Raw genomic sequence first — 20,527 nt, 5'->3', positions numbered from 1 at the left:
GAGGAGTGGCTTCTGTCCAGTAGCAGCACTGAAAGTTTCATTGTTTGAGAGGGGAACTCAATCTGGAAGTCAGGTGATTAGCAAACCGCTAAACATTTCAAACAAGAGACACAGTAATACGGGACGAAACCTAAAAACTCTCTCTGCAGGACTGCAGTACCAAGCTCAGTGTCTGCCAGCCTCTGTGATACATATCTAAGTTTTCCAGCTCCCTGTTTATACATGAACCACCCATGCTAGTGTTACCTCTGACAAAACAAAACCTTTCACACAACTCCCATTTTTGAAACTTCATTCTTTGCTTCCCCCGCATCGTTTTTTACTTTTTCCTGCCTCAGCTGGGCCAGTTAAATGTGCGTTTTGCAGGACAGGTGCATTCACCAGAGTGTCGTTACTGGAGGAAGTGCCAGCTTGCCTGAAAAAATAACCAGAGTGAGACTCAGACTGGGTTGGGCATTTCCTCCATTTCTCTCACCTCACAATGAGGAGCCAGTGGAAGCCAGCATGAGCTGGTGGTCTGCAATTTTGGAAAGCAGGATGAGGTGGGCCAGGCCTAAGCCTGTCATATCTAAATAGTGTTCTGTATTGCAAATAAGTAAGAAGTCACCTCAGCGAAGCGGAGTTTCATGAAAATATTTAGACATATTATAGAAGTGCTCTGCACATTTGCTCTTTGTCTGGGTATGAACTCAACTAATCTGATTGCAACAAAGTGAAACATTTTACAGTTGGAAAATACATTTGCCAGTGTTTTCTGTTCAATAAGCTATCTAATAAGTCCCCCATTGTTTTCAAATTACCTGATATTATGTGATCCATCTGCATTTCTGTTCTGAAAGAATGACATTTCAGTACCAATACCATGATATGCTATCATGATCAGCCCCTCTAGCCTATACTGCCAGTCGACTGTCAGCGTTTGGCTCAGACAAAAGGACCTTTTCCCAGACTTCTTTCATTCCAGTTAAAAGTCTGGCTATGCAGGACTATTTCCAACAAATAATCACAATTACCGTGATAACTGAGCCAAGGACTTCACTGCTAAACTGTCGAGTTTTAAAATAGGGTTGCAATATCTTCTGCAAACAAGCAGTTTCTTTAATGGCCATTAGGTGGTGCCTTCAAGAAAACACTAGATTAAAGACCACCCTCGTCCTGCAAGCTGCTGTCACTACTGCTAACAGCCAACTGAATACAGGGTAAGTTTAAACTTCACCTCCACCGCATGCAGAAGTTCTCTGAATGTTTATTAATTCATAAAACACAAAAGGAAGTGTGTGGTATTTAAGATTAACCCTTAAATGGACTGGCTGATTTTATGACATGATCACTCAATTATAACTATATAGCTACAAGCATGATATCATACTGCCAGTAACCTTTTGAGAGAAAACCTAAAATTATAATTTAGAAGCTCTTCAGGCTTACCCAGTTCAATTCTTGTGAATTTATAGCAGCAGGAACTACATGGGATTATCAATCAGATCCACTATCTCTTTAGGCCACTAAAGGAATTTGGCTATTCATTTTCCATGCTCCAATAACCATTCCCATTTGTATACATGCTGTGATCAGAGTCACTGAACAATAGTCCGACAGTGTATAGAGTACACTGTAGTATGAATTCATGGGTTAATGGGCATCTTGGTCAAATACCTATCAGTTAGTAACCACAAAAGCTATTTTTCTATCGAGCACCTCTAACTTTTGTTTGGTTCCATTGTAAAGTCTGTTAGTTCTCTACAAGACTGCAGAAATAGACTCAATTTTCCCTCCGTGCTTTATTAAGTCACTTCAATCACATCATGTGTCAGGAAAAAAAAAAATTAACTTGGCATTGTAAAAAGCCTTCAAATGCACTAGAGTGGGGGAAAATGTTGTGAAATAGGTTTTCCATCCATGCTCCAGTTACTCAGTGGGGACTTTTTCCAAAGAGTGTTAGTAACTGAAACAGTTCTAGCCCTTAAGATTAACCATGTTGTGTGCATGTGTCATTAAGCAAAGGCCTACTGATTTCTGCAGTTAAGACCTATTCAATCTCCAATTTCCCACTTGTTTGGTTATCCCAGTGACAAAGCGTGACACCTTACAATATAATCTGTTAAACAACTTCATTTCCTGTCACAAGTCAATGACACAATACTGCTGATGTCACGAAATGCTTTGCTGTGGTATACCAAGCCACAAAGTAGGGAAACCCCACAGAGGAATTAAGTCAAATATGAAAACAGATTCATCAGCACCAAATGAAAAACACACTGCGTGGAAAAACTCCTGAAGACAAATAATTTCTGAGGCCATACAAAAGTAAAACAAGGCTGGTTCAACTCAATATGTTTGATAGCAATCCAACTGTTGCCACGCACGCACCGTGTAGCTTGACACTGTACAGTGACACATTTAGTTGCGTGAGTGTTTCCCCTTCAGGCTAGGAATAATTTGGTTTGGCAATATACAGCAATATAGTCTAAGGAGCTTGGAAAGAAAAGCATCTGGACTTCTTTAAGTTTCCTTGAAGACGTTTCACCTCTCATCCAAGAAGCTTCTTCAGTTCTAAGAGCAATTGGTGGAGAGTCCCAGATTTAAGCCCTATGGGGTTGTGTCCCCTAGAGGGTCTTGGACCCCCCTATTGATTCTCTACCTACCCACGCTCTTAGAACTGAAGAAGCTTCTCGGAAGAGAGGTGAAACGTCTTCAAGGAAACTTAAAGAAGTCCAGATGCTTCTCTCTCCAAGCTCCTTGGACTATGATGACCTGGATGACTGAGAACCTTCACAGACATACAGCAATATACAATGTTTTATAAGTGAGTAGAAAACACTCAGAGAAGATGGTGGGTTAAAAAACAAAGATTCCTCACAACTTCCAGTAATACAGAAGACTGTATGGTTACTAGTACTAGCTACATTTGTGCTGAGATGAATATCCATCTTTAAAAAAAGCCTGGGAGGGAGGGATGTTTGAATCAAAATGAGAAGAGGAGGAAATGAATTCCAAATGAATTCTAGACATACGGATCTACGGATGAAGCAGCCCTGTTACCGTGTATAGCACGTCGACCACGTGAGCACACTTCTGTGACGTGAATGCTTGAAGCACGGAAGAACGGGATGCTCGGCATGAGTTTCTCATGCATGATACAACTAACTTTAGTGTGCATTACATGGGTAACTAATGGTGTGCGGGAGGGTCTGTGTCAGGGGAAAGGCAAGGGAAGAGAGGAGAAAGGGAGAGGTGGCACTGTTCTCCAACATCAACACAGATGGAAATCATTTGTGTTTCAACTAGCGGGAGGACTGATTCACATTCTGCTCGAACAGTGCAGCCCTTAGGATACAGCCGATAAAACGAATCCTGACTTGAAGGTGACTGCAGCAAACGTTAGAACTCAAAAAATCAACAAAAATTCCTAACACTTGAGGTTGCAGTCTAAGAATTTTCTTCTTCTCTCTGGTTTACAGTATTTGTTTTGTGGTGTGGGGATCTTAGACACAAACCTTTACCTTGGGCTTGCGGGACTTTTAAGAGCAGCATAACTGTTTTTTGTAACATAAATGTCGAGTGAACTGTCAAAGCAACTGGGGAAATTGTTTTGGACCCAAAAAAGTTCTGCACTGCTATGTGCTCAAAATGTTGGTAAAAGTAGTTGTGAGTAGTAAAACAAAAAAAGCTTGAGACCCAAGTTAAAATTCAGATTCATCAAAACTGAATGTTTGTTCCATTGCTATTAAAATAAAAACAAAAACCACAAATCAATGGTGCACTGCTACAACAGATGACTTTAAATATCTCACCTCCTTTTTTCATCACGTGACAGCATGAAGCATGAACAATGCAGAAACATTTTAGGCAGATGTTTACTATTTTTCATGTTGGGTGGAGCTCCATTCTCCATCTGGAAGTCCATTTGTTTTCTTTAAAGGACTTTAATGGAAACACGCACAATTTACATTTTATTTTCCAGTATTCTTCTTTAAACTGCTCAAATTTTGGATGAAAACCATTCATGTGGCTGAAGCGTCAAGCTTTTTGATGACAGCAATGTACTTCATGCCAAAGATAAAAGAGAAATATTAATGTAACATAAATCCTGAATATGAAAAGTGACAGGATGACAAGAAGAGGACTTCAGTGGGATTTTGTCATACTTATTAGTCATTATGATCCAATCAGAGCCAGACCTTGTTTTTACTGTGTTTCTGTGCATTTACGTGTGGCATGTAGCACATTGTAAAATGGTGCTGTGATCCTCTTCCATGGAGGAACGTAGAGATTTATAAGGTGAGTGTTGTGGAAAGAATCAATCTGACATAAAAAGGTTCAGCTGCTCTGTCAGCAAACCCAATACTTGTATGGATTAAAGGCTTGGCATATTTTTTAACTTTCTAAAAATTGCTTTGTTGTTTTGTCTGTCTTTGATTAGCAGGCATCACCAACATGTCCAGTGTACACAGATAAATATATTTAAGGTGACAAAATATTGTGACCTTGGATATTGTTGCTGTTGCATCAAACAATTATTGAACTTTAGTTATATTTATACTGAGAAAAAACATGATCAGTAGTGTTATTGTTCTGTAGGTTTACAGATATTCTAGTTTCTGGGTTATCTGGCACTCAACTCTTGGAAATGAAGTTATTCCAGATGACAGCCTATTCCATCATCTCAGACTTGTAACCCTATCACACTGTCATGAATCAGTGCTGCTGACATTATGGTTTTTAAAGTGGACACTACCCCCTTTTTGTTGTGCTTTTATATAAATATATAAAGACCAACTTTATATGCATATACAATTAGGGAAAGACAATATAGTGGCTCAAAGTAGACCAGTTTCAGCTTGATAAACCAAAACAGGATCCAGTGGAAGTCTGTTTGGTTAGTGGATATCCTGCTGTGTGTGTGTGTGTGTGTGTGTGTGTGTGTGTGTGTGTGTGTGTGTGTGTGTGTGTGCGTGCGTGTGTGTGTGTGTGTGTGTGTGTGTGTGTGTGTGTGTGTGCGTGCGTGTGTGTGTGTGTGTGTGTGTGTGTGTGTGTGTGTGTGTGTGTGTATAAGAGTCAATCACAAGTTTGCCCTTGGGAAAGAATTGGAGTAGTTTACACACATCATGTCTTTGTTTCTTTATTTTCCTCTGCTCATGCAAAGGCTAACGGGTGTCACACATGTGACTGTCATGCTCTGCTAAGAGCTACACTGTGTTAACATGCCCCACTAAGTTTGTAAAAACACTAAGAATGTCTTTTCAAGATCGTATATACTCTTGAACAAAGGCCTTAAGATGTGCAAAAAAAATGCCACAAACACCTGGAAATAAAAATATTTTAACAAGCGAATAAGTTCTGAAATGGACTAAATGTGACGACACACTGCAGAACAATTCAGCAGTAAATAAACTTATCGTGGAAGTCTGTGCAAAGCCATTTGTCTTCTTTTGCACTTCATATACTAGCAGAATATTCTGGAAGAGTCTTCAATCTGCATATTGTTTGTGTTTGAGTAATAAATTCCAATACCACTGTCCTCTGATTAAGTATTGTACATCAAGTGAGCTACTCTAAACTAAGTATTCCTTATGTAACTGTTAGTAATCAAAATGTGGAAGCTAAGGACTGATTCAGCTTCTAAAGGCACAGGCTCTTTGTGTACGTGAGTGTCAGTTTGGCTTTGCATTGAGGCTCGACGGGTCACAAAGAGACTGTCTTCCTTGTCTATTATTTCACCAGATTGCTCTAGTCCATGTTCCACTTCTTCACCAACACCAACTAAAGACTGATGCCGTATAACACAAATAACTGCAACTTCTCATGACTAACAAGGTTGTTTTCCATCAACATGAAATCTTTGTTTCTTTAACTCTCTACCCTGTTTACTCTTTTCTTTCTAGCCGCCTCCTCTCTCTTTTCCTCTTAACCGTTTGTCCGTTGTTTCATTTGCACGCGGTGGAAATTTTGCAAGAAATGAAGAGTGGAGAAAGGGAGCACAACACTTTTTTCCTCAGTCTGGACAGCTTCTCCAGAGGTCAGTGTGGAAATGTGATAGATGGTAATTTCAGAGCAGAGACTGCAACAGGGAGACAGAGAGCTGGCACAAAATAAAAGACAGTAGCTGGGTTTCCATCCAAGTATATTTATGAGAATTATACTTTACTGCTGCGACTCTGCAAACCCTGCACATATATTACTCAGAGAGGTTTTGTTCTAATGTGAATGGCTCTATTTAACCACTTAATATATTTTAGCTGCTTTCTTTTCTATTCTCTTTTCTGCTGATGAAAATCCCTGCTGTTGAATGTTTGTCACAGCTTATGCTGTCGTTAGTATTATGATCACTTTGTACACATGTAAAGCCAGTGTCCAGAGCATGATATTGTTGGATACAGTGTATAAAGTATGGTTGGATGATTTTGGACGAATATATCAACTAAGAGAGATTTATTTATCTATTTATCTGCCCATGAGTAAGTTTGCTAATAATGCTGGTTGAAGCTAAGAGAAGGAGTCAACTGAAGAAACAATAGCACTGTTTAACGGCATCCTCTTCCAGTTGCAAGCAAATGCACCCTCCTGAGAGTGCGCCCAAACGTGGCAATTTATTCACTCAAACTCATAACGGAAAGAAAGGCAGTAGTCTATGTTCAGAAAAAAACAAAAACATTTTATTTAAATTAAAACAACACACAATGGTGGGGAGGGAAACAAGGAGAAACTGGCATCTTTTTTCCACTATAACCGTGTTTACAGGCTGTTCCAGTGTTTATCTGTCTCACACACTCGACCAAACAACAAATACAAAATTCAACAAAAAGTAAGTTAAAAATCAAAATGCTCAACCCAGTCCTGAGTGGGTCTCCTTCAGCCAGTGATGAAGACCTGCTAAAAACTTCACTCTTTCCATAAAAGACAGAAAGAGTTGTGTAATTGTGTGCTTATGTGTTTTGTTTAAATAAAGGAAAGCACCGAACAGGCCCGAGAGTCTGGGGTGTCGTGCAAGGCTCTGCTATGTATTTTCTTATGTTACTGGTTCTGATTGGGGCAGCAGAGAAGAGAGACAACAAGCAGAGACACAGAAACATCAGAAACTCCTCCTCCTCCTCACTCGCCTAGTTTTCTGGGAAAACCTCGGCTGTGATTTCCAGACACACACTGGGGTCACCAGAGGAGGCTGAGGCTGACGACTGGTTCTAATTACAAACTGCACTGTAAGGCCTTGTGCCTTGGAATGTGTGCGTGTCCTGCGTGTGTGTGTGAGTAAGATGTAGAACAAGGTGTTGTGGCTTATTGCTATGAAATAAAGGCTTTGCAAGCCATCCCAGCCACCTGCTTTTTATCACAGGCATCTGTTCCCACAATAATGGCAGACACACACTGTTATTCTTCACACTGGGTCTTTTTACATGCACATCTCACTTTCACAATAATGACACACACATCACTGTTTTAACAGAGATGTTACGGTCCTCATTGACTGTCATGGTGATGTGAGGCACAGTATGAGAGAGGAAAACATACTGAAGCCATGACAGCCCTTCCAACTGCTTTACAAGTGACTGTAAAACACATCTCATATGTCCTGCTGCATTGGGAACGCCGGTATTTGCGTGATTAACACCATTCAGGTGCAGGGTGTCACAAAAACTTGTGCACAGAACTTCACCGTATTGCTAACAAGTTCACCATCTGATGATAATGAAGGTAAGGGTCAGCGTTATTGGTCATTTCTCTGCAATGTCTACTAGCACCAGTTGTGTTTTACTGGTAAGCAGTCCTGCATGAATGTTAAAGATACCTGTAGTGTTAACATGATGAAGTTATTTCTGTTACGTAACACAGTTGTTACTATCAGAAGTTTGCCTTCTTCACAACAAAACCCAAAAATATCCAAAAGGGATTTGAAATTGGACCTAAATTCAATTAAATGCTGTAAATGAATGCAAACTGGGAGGCAACGTTCAGCTTTGAACAGATGATGTGACAAAATTAGCTAGTTTGGGGAAAGTAGTGCAACTGCAAATAGCAGCACTATAAAGTAAAGACTCTAACACTGACCTAACATTAAGAATAGTGCATTGTTTTATAGATAGTTGTCAAATCATTTTATATTCAATATTTTTTGGTTATGTTCAAATGTATCAAATTGGGTCGTATACAGAAACGTTAGGTCCTTGCACTCTGGAGTGTGTATAGTAACCTGTATAATAGCAGGACAAAGAAAATGAGCTGTCTTTCCTTTATTTATCACTTACTTATGCCACATAAATTACATGTGACTTGCACTGCATTGCTCAAAATGTAGTTACTCAGCAGTGTCCTGAAAATAAAGTATTCTTTTGTCCTTCACCATTGATTTGCTTGGTTTTGCATTAAAGCAGCTGGGCTGAGAGGATGACCCATAGCAGCGGAAGCAGAATGACGCAGGGCTATCTGGTATTTGTAGAAACAACTCTCTTTAGTCAGACAACCAGAACGCATACTGGAACTCGGTATAACTCTTACTGTGAGCATTGCTTGCAATAAGTTCCAACATGGCCAAATTACACAGAACTAAAATTAATAAATCTAAATAAACTTCAGTCTTACCATCCAGGGGTGAGGGATCTCTGGAAGTGGCATCTGAGGTGGAGCAGGCAGTCCGCTGTGTATCTCTGACTTGAATGAAGGCTCTAGAAGAAATCAAGTGGCTATTATGAATATAAACAAGAAGATGCTTTACAGTGCCACTAGTGTCAAATCTAAGTAGTGACAAAAAATAAAATGTCATAATTTCCCTTCTTAAAATCATAGAACCAAATAGACTGTGCTTCTGTGTTTCTCTGATTTTAATGCGCTTCACTTCTGCTCCTCATTACAAGGTCCCTTTGTGGATTTTTTTAATGTTAAAATGCAAAATCTCCAATAAATATCAGGATGTCTACACGTGACATTTTGTTGTTGATAGAAAACTGAAACGTCATTATGAATTTATGTGAATAATCTCATGTTTTGAGGCTCCCAGTATAGCACTAAAACAATCTTCGCGTTTAAGGATGCAAACAAGAAACAAAAATACAATAAAATTTCTGTGTATATCTTCTTTTCATGTTAGATTCATCCAGATTTTAATATAAACATGTTTTTGCATTTGAATTTTATTTTAATAATGGCAGCCACACACGTGAACATCTTAAAGAAAAAAAGTCTGTGTTAAAGAAAAGCTCAGAAAACATCAAACTGATGAAATTAACTCTTTTAATCTGTCATAAACAACTTTTGGCTATATTAGCTTACAAGTAAAGGGTTTTATAAGTAAATGTATACCAATATAACTCTATGATGACAACAACCAAACAATTCAGTCCCACACTGACCTAGTACCAGCTTATTGTGGTCTACATTCTTTGTGTATGTACCAGACTGCTCATGGAGCTCCTGCAGTCAGCCATAGTAAGGTCAGGTGTTGTATCTAATATCTGACCACCTAATGGACTTACTCCAGCTGTGAGTCCCTTAAAGTGTTTCAGAAGGTGCAGTATAAGTTTAATCCTCACCTTTGTCGGACAGTACTCTGTGCAGAATATTGGAGAGGTGTATCTTCTTCTCTCGGACCCCAGCACTCAGATATTCTCTGTCCAGCAGGTCCAGAAACAGACGAAGCTCACACACCAGCTCCTCCATTGCTGAAGAACAAATACACAAATATCAAAGAGTCAGGTTATGGAACTCTAGTCTAACTGGAATGAGACCTACGCTACTTTATCTTTAAACTTGCAGTGATCGCACCAATACTGAAAACAACTAATTTCTTACAGCTTGCTTTTCTGTTTTTCACTGTCTGCAATTAAGAGCTGGGTGAGAAATCAAAGACTAGTTAGTTGTTTACCTTTGTTTAACTGAGCGGATGTACACCATCAGCCAACAGAAACACTAAAGCACTTTGTTTGTAGATGAAGAGCAGTATAGACTATATCACTACAACACCGCAAAACTGTACCATCGTTTTCATTCACGAGTCATACTTTGGTAAGCGTTTACCCAAAATGATGATGACATTCTAATGCTTACATTGTAAGAGATTATTTTTTTCTTTGAACTATTTTGACCTGTGGATTAATACCAATTTAATACTGTATTGAGTGAAACAGAGTGTTTCAGAATGTGAAAAGTGAGTGCTGGGCTTCCTAAACAACCTTTTGGTGGCACACAAACAGGCCCCAGCATTAGCTGCTCATTAATCAGTCCCAATGTAGCGCATGTTTCAGTTAAAACACACTGACAAGTATTTTTTGGCCCTGTGCAACAAACCAACATTAAACATATACTGGAAAAGCACAAAATACTGTTATGTAACATAAGTGGGCAGCCAGGTGGCCCGGTGGAAAACAGAATTTTCAAGTAAATCAATCACAAGCGCTGACAGTCCTTCAAGTGCACAGAGCCAGCAAGCTGATAGTTGCTGGGCAGAGACAGATCTGGCAATGTACCTGATGGAATTATAGCCGCAGGTGAAAAATACACCAGCAGCTTCCCACACAGAGCAAAACAAAAGAAGGGAAACCAAATACAGAACATAGCTCGCAGATGAGGTATGGGAGCAAGGTATCAGTGAGTCTATCTCCACACACTTGATCTGAGAGCATTTGATTGGGCTCAGAAGCGTGACTCTGAGATGCCACGCTCTGCACAGACACTCAGATAAGAAGCACTGTCTCAAGATGAGGGTCCCAGTTCAGTTAAGCTTTTTGTTAACACCTGATTGTATCAAAAGGCACTGCATCATCCTGGACAGCAGCTGCAGACTGAAAAAGTTAAGTGGAGATTCTGTGGTTACTGCCCTCTGTGACAACGTCGAGTCACTGAATGTCCGAGCGTGATTCAGAAACAATCTGACAGCAGCTGCTGAGCAGACTAACCTGGGAAATTTACCGGAACTCACTTTTTGTGCATCTACAAACTAGCTTGTTTTTGTTTTTTTAGGTTTTAAACTCTACCCGTCAGAGAATAGATTACTGTTTTTGTTTTCTGGGGCTGCAGAAGAAAATCTCTTAGTGAGATCTTAGTGACGACACTGAACCTGACTTTAATCCACTTCTCCAGGCCCAAAACGAGAAAAGAGGCATGAGGAACTGAAGATGAAGTAATTAAACTACAAGCCAAACAACTGTGTATGAATTTAAAAGTCTGGAATTTTCAAAAACATTCACATTTTGTTCAAAACTATTTTGATTATTATTGATAGTAGTGACTTAAGTTAAACTTGTGTTACATGACACAAAAAAAGTGTACACTAAATCTTTATGGGAGACATTAGCATCAAACATACAGACAAGACTTGCTTCCAAGCAAGCTGTGATATGTTCGTGTTCCCATATAATCACATGAAATCAGCTTAACCGACATCTGAGCAACAGGCACACGAGATAAGCTGACCTAATGGCTAACCCATGTGCCAAATGTCACAGCAGTTTAGTATGTCTTAGTATGTGCCATTAAGACTATTTCAGGCTATTTTATAACAGACATAAGTCATGACGTAGCAAACCTCATATATCTCATTCAAAACAGGTCTTTTTTTTATAACTTTTTATTTATTAATTTACAGTACGAGAATACAAAACTTTAGGTCAGCATGGAAGACATACACAGTCTCAACATTAGTATCTATTTACATTATGGTAATATTTAATTGTTCAGTACAAAGGGAGTACACAATCCATTTTTCCCAGAGCTTCTTGAATTTCTCAAGCTCAAGTCTAAGGACAAAGGTAAGTCTTTCCATTCCAAAAATTTCTTCCACTATCCCATGCCACTGGGCCCGAGTTGGAGGGTCTATTCAAAACAGGTCTGAATACCACATGTAATCACAATTCCCACAAGCATTTAACTAAACAAAAACAGTAGCTGGCAAAAAGCATTAATGCTCTTCATATTAATATCTCAGCGTTATGACGATAAAATCAATAGATGTTTGTATCCAGTGCAGCCACGGTTCATTTTTATTCCTGCTCGACTGTTAGAGAGCAGCTCTGACACTGAATACACAGACACTTTCCCACATTCCTCACATAATCTGATTATACTACAGGAGAGTCCGGTGAGGAAAAGGGGGCTGGGGTGAAAGATAAACAGAAAAAGTGAGGGTGATGGGGAGACTAACATGGAGTAACATGTTTCCTCCGTTTGTGCATGTAATACCACTAAAACTGCAATTAACGATGACAATAACAACAGAAAATATTTAACTCCTGAGCCACCAATGGAAAAACATATTTCAATGCCGTTTTAATTATATATCACCAAATCACAATCTCAAAGCCTCAAGTCACTTTCTATTGTAAGGTAAAGACCCTACGATAATACAGAGAAATCCCAACAATCAACCCCAAATATCTGTAAGTCTGAGTGCTTTAAATCCTTTTACAGCAGAAAGATTACTTGCACTTTACCTACACTATGACTCTGTACTTGCAGATAAACAAGTAGTAACATCCCTCACTGCGAAGGTACACGCTCCCTGGATCACTTTCAGCACTACCTGATTTTGTACTAAACTCTGAACAGCCAAGCAGCTATTTACTGCTCCATTTACTGCTTCGTAGAGCTTTGTGCAACGTGTGCAATGCTTTACCTCCACAGGGGTGGCCAAAAAACACAACCTGTGCGCATGTGTGCCATTAACAACCGAAAGTGAGCTCTCCAGTTCATCAAAGATGGCAGAGAAAATGAAGAGGTGGAGGCAAGGACCACCCTCAAAGAAAGCCTAAGGGCACGCAGGAAAATAAAATAATAAAAAAAAAAAACATGTTGTGCAAACAAACTGCCCACGTCCTTTCTTCCCCATCTCACCCTGTTCATTCAGCCACATTTTTCCATTTCCATAATGCCCTTCATTGTACTCAACATAAAAGGCAGTGCATGTGTTTGTGTCATGTATTCTAGCTTTTTGATTCTAATGCCATAAATGTTTTAGTCAGTTTTCTGATATCTGCATACATTCTTCATATGTACCCCAAACCACATCTGCTGTGTTAGCATTTGGTCTGCATGACAAAAAATACGTGCTCTTTCCAAAACATCAATCCCCCCCCCCCCCCCCCCCCACACACACACACACACACACACACACTAAAAACACCTAGACAACTCACAGCGATGTTTTCACTGCCAGGTATTCAGATCAAAGGGGGTTTTCCTAAGTGAGGACTGTGTTTGAACGAGACAACGGGGTCACGTTTGGATTTCATGTAAAACTTGAGAGCCTGCGGCTTTGTTATTGTGCAAAAATGCTTAGCAAGGTTAGAGGGGGGAGGGCTTTCTGCCCTCTTCCTGGAATACAGCTGTTATGATTGACGGAACACTGACAGTCGCTATCCCGCACCACATATTCCAGGTGTCTGTTTCTTGTTACCAGCAGCGCCTTTAACACTTCGAAGACGTGTTTAGTTTGATTATCTGACAGGTCTTCAGGTCAGGATCTGCCTCAACATACACACACTGCTGAAATGCGTCAACTATTAGAACTGGAATTATTCCAGTTTGGATTTGGGAAACAGACACTATCTCTACTTTTAAGATTAGGTTTAAAACTTTCCTTTTTGCTATAGTTAGGGTTGGATCAGGTGACCCTGAATCCTCCCTTAGTAATGCTGCAATAGGCCTAGGCTGCTGGGGGATTCCCATGATGCACTGAGTATTCCTTCTTCAGTCAATTTACTTCACTCACTATGTGTTAATAGACCTCTCTGCACTGAACCATACTTGTTATTAATCTCTGGCTGTCTTCCACAGCATGTCTTTTATCCTGTTTTCTTTCTTTTATCCTGTTTTCTTTCTCTCACCCCAACGCAGCAGATGGCCCCGCCCCTTCCTAAAGCCTGGTTCTGCCGGACGGCTCTTTCTGTTAAAAGGGAGTTTTTCCTTCCCACTGTCGCCAAAGTGCTTGCTCATAGGGGTCATATGATTGTTGGGTTTTTCTCTGTATGTATTATTGTAGGGTCGACCTTACAATGTAAAATGCCTTGAGGTGACTGTTGTTGTGATTTGGCGCTGTATAAATAAAACTGAATTGAACTGAATTGTTTTTTTTCCTTTAAGAAAATGGTCCAAGTCACTCTAATACCAAACCATTGTCATAATCATAAAGCCATACCACTTTTGTAAATCAACATGGGCTCAGTTTACTTGGATAAATGGGCCATACAAACACGGTAAAGGTCTTTAAGTCTTGGATGGGAGTATAAATGCACTGTGCCAAAAGTGAACAAGGAGTAGGGTTTATATTCCTAACAAAAAAACATAAAATGCTTTGAATGGCAAAACAATACAAAATATACCAAGAACATAGAAAATGATGATTCTAATTAGCTTTACTTGTAATAAAAGCAATAATATCAGGAACAAACACATAAATTGATTTCTAGTATATTTCCTTTGTTTGTTCTTCAAACTTCAAGGCTTGACGCAATAATGTTTTCAGACTATTTTTTCATGGACCTGACAGTTCAGATTCTTATCCAAAGTTGAATCAGCTGAATATGTTGTCTACCATACCAGGTCAGCTCAACCAGAACTGCTATTTTGTGGCAGTTAACAGATTTTAAAGGAGTCCTTGTGCACCTAAAAGATGCATGAGAAGCCAGAGACTTACAGTTCCAAACACCCACTTTCTGTGGTTTTGGGAAGCTTAACTGCACTGTGGGTTCAGTGTTACAGTAAGAAGGTGGTTATTGTTAATTGAGGTTGGTTTTATGGTCTGGCATCGTCATGGTTACTGCTTCCAACATGCCACCAAAACACAGGGTAATGCTGGAAGGTATTTATTTGTCACATGATTACATAAAAACCATCACACAGACAAGCTGAAAAATTCTTAATACTTTGGGGGGGGAAGGAAGAGTATCATCTGCCTTTCCACTCTGATAACTCCAACTTGTAAAGGTAACTGCTTACCATCTGAATTTTCACTGCCCTTCTCAGCTTCACTTTATAATTTATCAGATAAAAATAACTCTTAAATGTCGTCCGCTATATAAAGATATTTTAGTCCTATACTGGTAGCCTTGTGTACTGTTTTTTTCCCTTTCCACTGCTGGTGGAAAGCTGTGAAAGTTGTGTGCTATTACCAGTCATAAATGTTTCATAAAGACTTTTAAAGCCTCAACTTGGATGAGCACCAGGCGAGAGGGAGAGTTCTGAAAAGATCAGAGGACGGGTGATGCTGCATTAACTTATGATGAAAGACAAGCTGCCTTGCTCCCGCCCCATTTCTCAGGTCTGTAATTATGAGGTTTGTGTGTTTTCTATCTTCCATCAGGCATGCCAAGCAAACATCACAGAGGGGGGCTGATTGCTATCGAACTGTACAGGTGGTTTACTGTAGAAGCAGATGTTTCCCAGACCGCAAACACACATCTGCAAAACCCTGATGTGAAAAAGAAAGGTGATGGGATAGGGAAGTGCTGATGGAGGTGTAGAGAAGATAAGAGAGGTGGAAATATGGTGGGAGAAGGAAGACTGGTCCCGAAGCAAGCTCTAAAACCAAACAATATTTGGGGATAGTAATGATGCGCCCTTTGGTATCTCTTTTAAAAAGATAATTAGAGGGAGCTCAGCTAAAGGAGCTTGTGGAGGGGGAGACACTCCTGCTTGTAGTTTTGATCTTCTGGTGGGAATGGAGGACATGACGTTTTCTTGATTGGACTGGGAATTGTAGCTGCATGGGTGTGAGAAATGAGTGTCACATTATACATGGTTTTTGACTGGTGAGGATATAGAGGCTGTAGGTCTACTAAGCATCATCATTTGTTTCATCCACAAAATGGCTCAATTCAGATACAGACTGGAGTTTTCACAGCCACACGTCTCTGATTTACTATCTGAGAACTCATGAACATTCAACACAAAGTAATTTCACAGGAAAATTCAGATTTTTCACAGGTTGTGATAGCTCAGGAGGCAGCACGTCATCTAATAAATGAATTCAATTCAATTCAATTTTATTTATATAGCGCCAAATCACAACAACAGTCACCTCAAAGTGCTTTATATTGTAAGGTAGACCCTGCAATAATATATTGACCACCTATGAGCAGCACTTTGGCGACAGTGGGAAGGAAAAACTCCCTTTTAACAGGAAGAAACCTCCGGCAGAACCAGGCTTTAGGGAGGGGTGGGGCCATCTTGTGTGAATGAGGCAAGTTTTATAAATTTACCCAAATAGACTAGCAAAAAGCAATATAACAACCAGTCTGTTTGCCATGCACCATACCTTTTGTTATTAGCACCAGGTTGGTCACAACAAGTTGAAAAACCGATCCCACTGAGTCTCAAACTGTAGTACACACCTTCTACATTTGGTAAAGAGAAATCTAGAAGATTGGAGGTCCTAGAATATGGACTTTATAGCTGCATTTGGGCATCCCTGGTATTAATTTTCCACAATGCTGCCTATTTCATCCCAGGACACCTTAGATGAGATCTTTTATTTAACTCAAAACTTCCATTTAATAGTTAAACACAGTCGTTGTGTCTGAAGTATATGAATTCACCTTAACTTCACTTTCATGGGCTAAAGTTGGCAGCTGTGTTCCTTGTTCTGCTCTGTAGCCTTGGTGAGCTCGGAGCAACATCACATAAACCATTTCTCTGCTTCCTACAGGTTCTGGTTATACTGGCTCACAGGTCAGCGAGCCAGGCAATAGATAAAACTGGCATTTAGTTTGAAGCAGCTGAACACTGTGATCAGCTATTTGTCTGATCACAAACAGCGTTGTTCTGTCAGACATAAAAATACTAACCTCAGTATCCAATTAAAGTCTATGTGTGGAAAACACTGAAAATACAAAATTCATCATGCATGATTGCCCCTTTTTTCAATCTGAAATAGCTAAAAGCCTGTCTAACTTTGATTTAAATCAAATTAGATTCCTGTAGGTGTACCCATTGTCCTGACTGTGATAGAAGCCTTTGGTCTTTTCATTAGTTACTTATTAAACACCACCTACAGAAACAGGACACGGAGGCACTCTTATCTGTGCGAGTGTAAACAGCAGCTACACAGTCACAACCAAACGCTCAAACTGAAAAAATTACAGCTCCCTGTACCCTTATCCTCCTATTATGACACCCCACCAAGGCAGCTTTAGTCTTGTACTGTAATCCTAAAAGCTTTGTTAAAGGCAGACAGGCTAACAAGTGAATGCACTCATCCTATTACAATAAGCTCGTTGAAGGCTAGTGAGACTCATGAGAAGTGATTTCCTCCTAATGCATCCAAATTTTCAAGGCGACCATATATGCTTGCAATAAGCAGAACTATTTTAACTTCTTTAAAGTACGAGTCCAAAGGCAAATGCTTGTTTGATGATGTTAAATCAGTAGGCTACCAACAGGCTGCCAGCTGGATGTATGCCATATCATTCTGTGCTATTTGGCATACACTGGGGTCCTTTGAATTGTGCTTGAGCTTGGCACTCGCTCCCCATTCTTTTTCCCTGTGTTTTTCCAGATGCATATTGACACAGGGGTAAGGCTGGGAGGGCTATGATTAGTCGGCCCAAAATTAAAGTCTCTCTTCCCACATGCCAGCTTACTGACAGGCCAACTCTGCAGGGAAGGAGGGAGAAATTACAAAGTCATTTTGCCTCATCTCTCCTCTCCACTGCTGGGATCCATCACCAAAAAAAGGAAGGGGCTCACGCGTCTGACAGATGAAAGCTTTTAAACTTCAATCACTATTGGGGTGAATGAGGCAGGGAAGGAGAACCAAATGAGCGAGGCAGGCCAGTACGGTGACACCATGTACCCACCGTCCCCACATCACACACACTCCAATTAATTGCTTGTCGACTCAGAGTTTCTGTGTGGAAAGCTGCAATAATAAATGGCAATAAACACTTTAACACTTGTATTTGCCCCCAAAGCACAGCACCCCATAAATGGGAGAGCTATTGAGCATGGACTTGCTAAAAGAGACAGTTGACGTTGACTTTGGTTTGCTATTATTGCCTCAAATCCACCACCAGCTCAAAACAACATAGAAAGGAAAGCAAGCCAGGGTCCATTAGATCAGAGATGTTTTAGAAGCAAGCAGTTGCTCAAATTTGACTGCTAACCCAAGTAACATTTGGTAACGATCCCAACTCTGACCTAGATAGTTAAAGTATGCAATTTTGCTTTTCATTAAACAGTTCTCCCAAAAAATTTCCCTAATTGATATTTTAAAAAGTATCCACTTTTTTCCCAGAGTACAGGTTAAGATAGGGTTAGGGTTAACGTCTTTGGCTGTGACCTGCGTCCGATCCAGTGGGTTAGGGTTGGCAGATAGCATAGACAAAGGGAAGCATCAAAAACAACAGCAATGCATTGATTATCACTAAACTGCTGTATAGTCATTACTGTTTGCAAAACGTCACTGCAGTTTCGTATGTTTTATGTTTAGTATCAATCAACACTGTTCCACTGTTTCAAACTGCCACAACCGCTGCCAGGAAGCCGGTTTTTCCTTGCCACAACAGCAAGGGAAAAAAAAAAGATTTATCTAGAAAAAGTATACCTGAGCTAAATTTGGCTGATCTCCATTCAAGATCATCTTCTTGTGCATTTCTGTACTATTTTTCTGAGCTTCTACCATTTGTAAGTCACTTTGTAGAAGTCCCAGTATGTCCCTTTGTTCTTGCACTAGATCTCCACCAGTGTGTCAGGACAGTCTTAGAACTTGGGTTTCATTTTCGGGAAGTAGAAAAATCGCAGGAAGGCAATTTTGACAAACAGGACAGGTGGTAAGTGATGACTGCGTTGGACAAAAAATCTTTTCAATGGCACTCTGGTATGCATCACAATAGGTCATTTCTGCTGAGTGTTTTACAGTAGATTTCCACACTTGACAGCTTCACCCTGGAGCAGGAATTCATGGTGGGACATGACCCCAGTAAAAAATAATTATAGAAGCCACACTTAAAATTTTTGGGGCATGCCAGAGAAGATCATCAAACTAATGTATAAGAAAAACCATAGAACTATCAATTGCAGTTTTAAGGTATTTGACTAAAATGTTGTATACATTCACAGCTAAGTTGATAAAGAGGAAGATTAATTTTGAGAGTTTGTGACAATGACAAGTTTGCTCTTTATCAGGCGTGCCATTTTGACCTGAAAACAAATGCCATAGTTATCATCACTGTCCTGCATATTGTTTAAAGCAGCCTGTACAAGAGTAAAAGTAATTTTTAGCATGGAGATTGGTGAAGGTAAAACCTCATGGCTGGCCTCTTTAGTAATAGACAGTGTTCCCAACACTGTTTAAACTGAGAAGTTCCAATCAGTGAACACCATCATAAACCAATACAACATAAAACAACATAAACCAATAAAAAAAAAAAAGAAAAAGAAAAAAAAGCATAAATTAATACTACTCCACCCCAAAAAATTCTTTAAATTACCTCTGAATGCATGAGGACAATGTTTACTCTAAACCAACCTGTTGGGTTTATTTCCAGAATACCGAACAAAGCTCCACTCCAGGAGCCCTAATCAGTTTTTCTTAGTATTATTAAGAGTAAATCAAGATTCCTTATTTATATTTCAGCAAGGACTGCAGTATGTGTTGTTACTATATCATAGAAAATCCTGAGCTGGGAAACTAGAAGACCAGCTGAGTTGTGATATCTATTTTATACCTGCACACTGGCTCTTCTATATCCACACTGGTTAAACAAAAATCTTATATACTGCATGCTTCAGTAGTACACAATAGATGTCTGTACAAACCTCACCAAATGCCGGGCACTGAAGCACTGCCGGGCCACCCGAAACCCTTGCAGCTGCTAGCATTGGTCCTGTTATTGTGCACTCACTTCACAACCACATGAGGACAAGTGAGAGATATCGAGCATTTGTGTTGTCATTCCAGGGTTGTGTTAGAAAACCTCTGACTTCAGGGTGGAGTTGCCCTAACGCTGACCTGGACTGTTTAATAACTGTCTGAGTACTGCCAGCTGTATAAAGCTAAATGGATAAGAAGATGAAAAAAACTGTTCTGTTAGTGTACACAGTGACAAAGGGACTATTTTGACTAAATAGATTGGTTTACCGTTATCCTGCTGTTGCAACCAAGTCTAGAGAGCCAGAGTTTGTTGTCTCAAAATCTCAGGCAGGCAAAGATAAGGGTAATACTCCTCAATTTATCCCGTAACTGCTCAGCTCCAAGTGTACAGTAGGAGTAACCCTCCAGCTCAGAATTATGCAGCAGTTTTTCTGAGTACTGTTGAAAGTACTCTGATTTTTAAGGATTATTTTCAGAGACAGATACTGCACATGTTGTTGATGTATGTGGATCTGCTGTCTAGCAACAATGAGGTAATAAGAAACAGACTTGCTTTTACGCTCCATGCCAGAAAGAAAGGAATTGGGTTGCATAATAGGGGATAATTACAAAATGAAAACCGATAAAATGGTGAAATATCTGAAAAAAGTACTGCTTTTGCTTGTAAAGTACAATGATCTTTAATTACATTATTTGTTAAGAGCACCTTCCATTGGTTCACCTTTAATAGGT

General features: G+C 39.8%; 1 protein-coding gene across 4 annotated transcripts in view; it reads right to left on the bottom strand.

The window, feature by feature from the left end:
- The window catches only part of afap1 (actin filament associated protein 1), a 93,575-nt gene that overhangs the window by 30,803 nt on the left and 42,245 nt on the right, over positions 1-20,527 (bottom strand). For all 4 annotated transcript variants that reach the window (XM_087837787.1, XM_087837785.1, XM_087837788.1 and 1 more), the window contains exons 2-3: positions 9,525-9,653; positions 8,578-8,660 (exon numbers count right to left, since the gene is read on the bottom strand). In XM_087837787.1, the coding sequence (XP_087693913.1) occupies positions 8,578-8,660; positions 9,525-9,653 (212 nt within the window). The remainder of the gene's footprint in view (positions 1-8,577; positions 8,661-9,524; positions 9,654-20,527) is intronic.

The sequence above is a fragment of the Neolamprologus brichardi genome, chromosome 3 (assembly GCF_056152115.1).
Source record: "Neolamprologus brichardi isolate AB-2024 chromosome 3, ASM5615211v1, whole genome shotgun sequence".
In the NCBI taxonomy this organism is placed as follows: domain Eukaryota; kingdom Metazoa; phylum Chordata; class Actinopteri; order Cichliformes; family Cichlidae; genus Neolamprologus; species Neolamprologus brichardi.
This window is presented reverse-complemented; position numbering and strand designations above follow the sequence as displayed.